General features: G+C 61.6%; 1 protein-coding gene across 1 annotated transcript in view; it reads right to left on the reverse strand.

Annotated features, from left to right (window-relative positions):
* Positions 1-41: 41 nt before the first annotated feature.
* LOC110391524 (glucosylceramidase-like) overlaps positions 42-1,141 on the reverse strand; it is a 12,242-nt gene continuing 11,142 nt past the window's right edge. Inside the window, exon 7 of the mRNA XM_021383417.1 lies at positions 42-135. Coding sequence (XP_021239092.1) covers positions 42-135 — 94 coding nt within the window. The remainder of the gene's footprint in view (positions 136-1,141) is intronic.

Genomic DNA, 1,141 nt, shown 5'->3' on the forward strand with positions numbered 1-1,141 from the left:
GGTGGCTCCGCGCTGCGTCCCAGCGCCGCGCCCGTTGCCGCTTAGAGGTACAACGCTGACTGCGAGCTGTCGGCCGCGCAGGGCGCTGACACCTTGGCCTTCGTGTCCCTGCTCGAGGAGAAGCTGCTGCCCGTGCTGGTGAGCGGCCGGGCCACGCGAGGGGGTCACGTGGGGGTCACGTGTGCGTCACGTGTGCATGACGTGTGGGTCACGTGTGGGTCATGTGTGCGTCATGTGTGGGTCACGTGTGCGTCATACACGGGTCACGTGTGGGTCACGTGTGCGTCATGTGTGCGCCACGTGTGGGTCACGTGTGCGTCATGTGTGGGTCACGTGTGCGTCACATGTGGGTCACATTTGCATCACGTGTGGGTCATGTGTGTGCCATGCATGGGTCACATGTGGGTCACGTGTGCGTCATGTGTGAGTCACGTGTGCATTATGTGTGCATCACGTGTGCGTCATGTGTGGGTCACGTGTGGGTCATGTGTGCATCACGTGTGCGTCACATGTGTATCACGTGTGGGTCACGTGGGTGTTATGTGTGGGTCATGTGTGTGTCACGTGTGGGTCACACGTGTATCACGTGTGCACCATGCGTGGGTCATGTGTGAGTCACATGTGGGTCACGTGTGCGTCATGCATGGGTCACGTGTGGGTCACGTGTGCATCATGTGTGCACCATGCGTGGGTCACGTGTGCATCACATGTGCGTCGTGTGTGTCATGTGCGCGTCACGTGTGGGTCACATGTGCATCACGTGTGGGTCACGTGTGCGTCACGTGGTGTCACACGTGTGTCATGCGTGTCCCACGCGTGCCATACACCCTGTGCATCCCATGTGCCCCCCTTGCCCCACGGATCCCCTGGATCCCGTGCATCCCCCAAGCCCCACGTGCCCCACGGATCCCACCTGGCCCCACACCATGTGCCCCACACATCCCGTGTGGCCCGCACATCCCATACAACCCATGCATCCCATCCATCCCGTGTGCCCCATAGCCCCCCCCACATCCCATGTATCCCACTCACCCCACACACCCCATGTGCCCCACACATCCCATACCCCCCACACCCCACACATCCCATACAACCCATGCATCCCATCCATCCCGTGTGCCCCATAGCCCCCCCCACATCC

This window comes from Numida meleagris, unplaced genomic scaffold (assembly GCF_002078875.1).
Source record: "Numida meleagris isolate 19003 breed g44 Domestic line unplaced genomic scaffold, NumMel1.0 unplaced_Scaffold395, whole genome shotgun sequence".
In the NCBI taxonomy this organism is placed as follows: Eukaryota; Metazoa; Chordata; class Aves; order Galliformes; family Numididae; genus Numida; species Numida meleagris.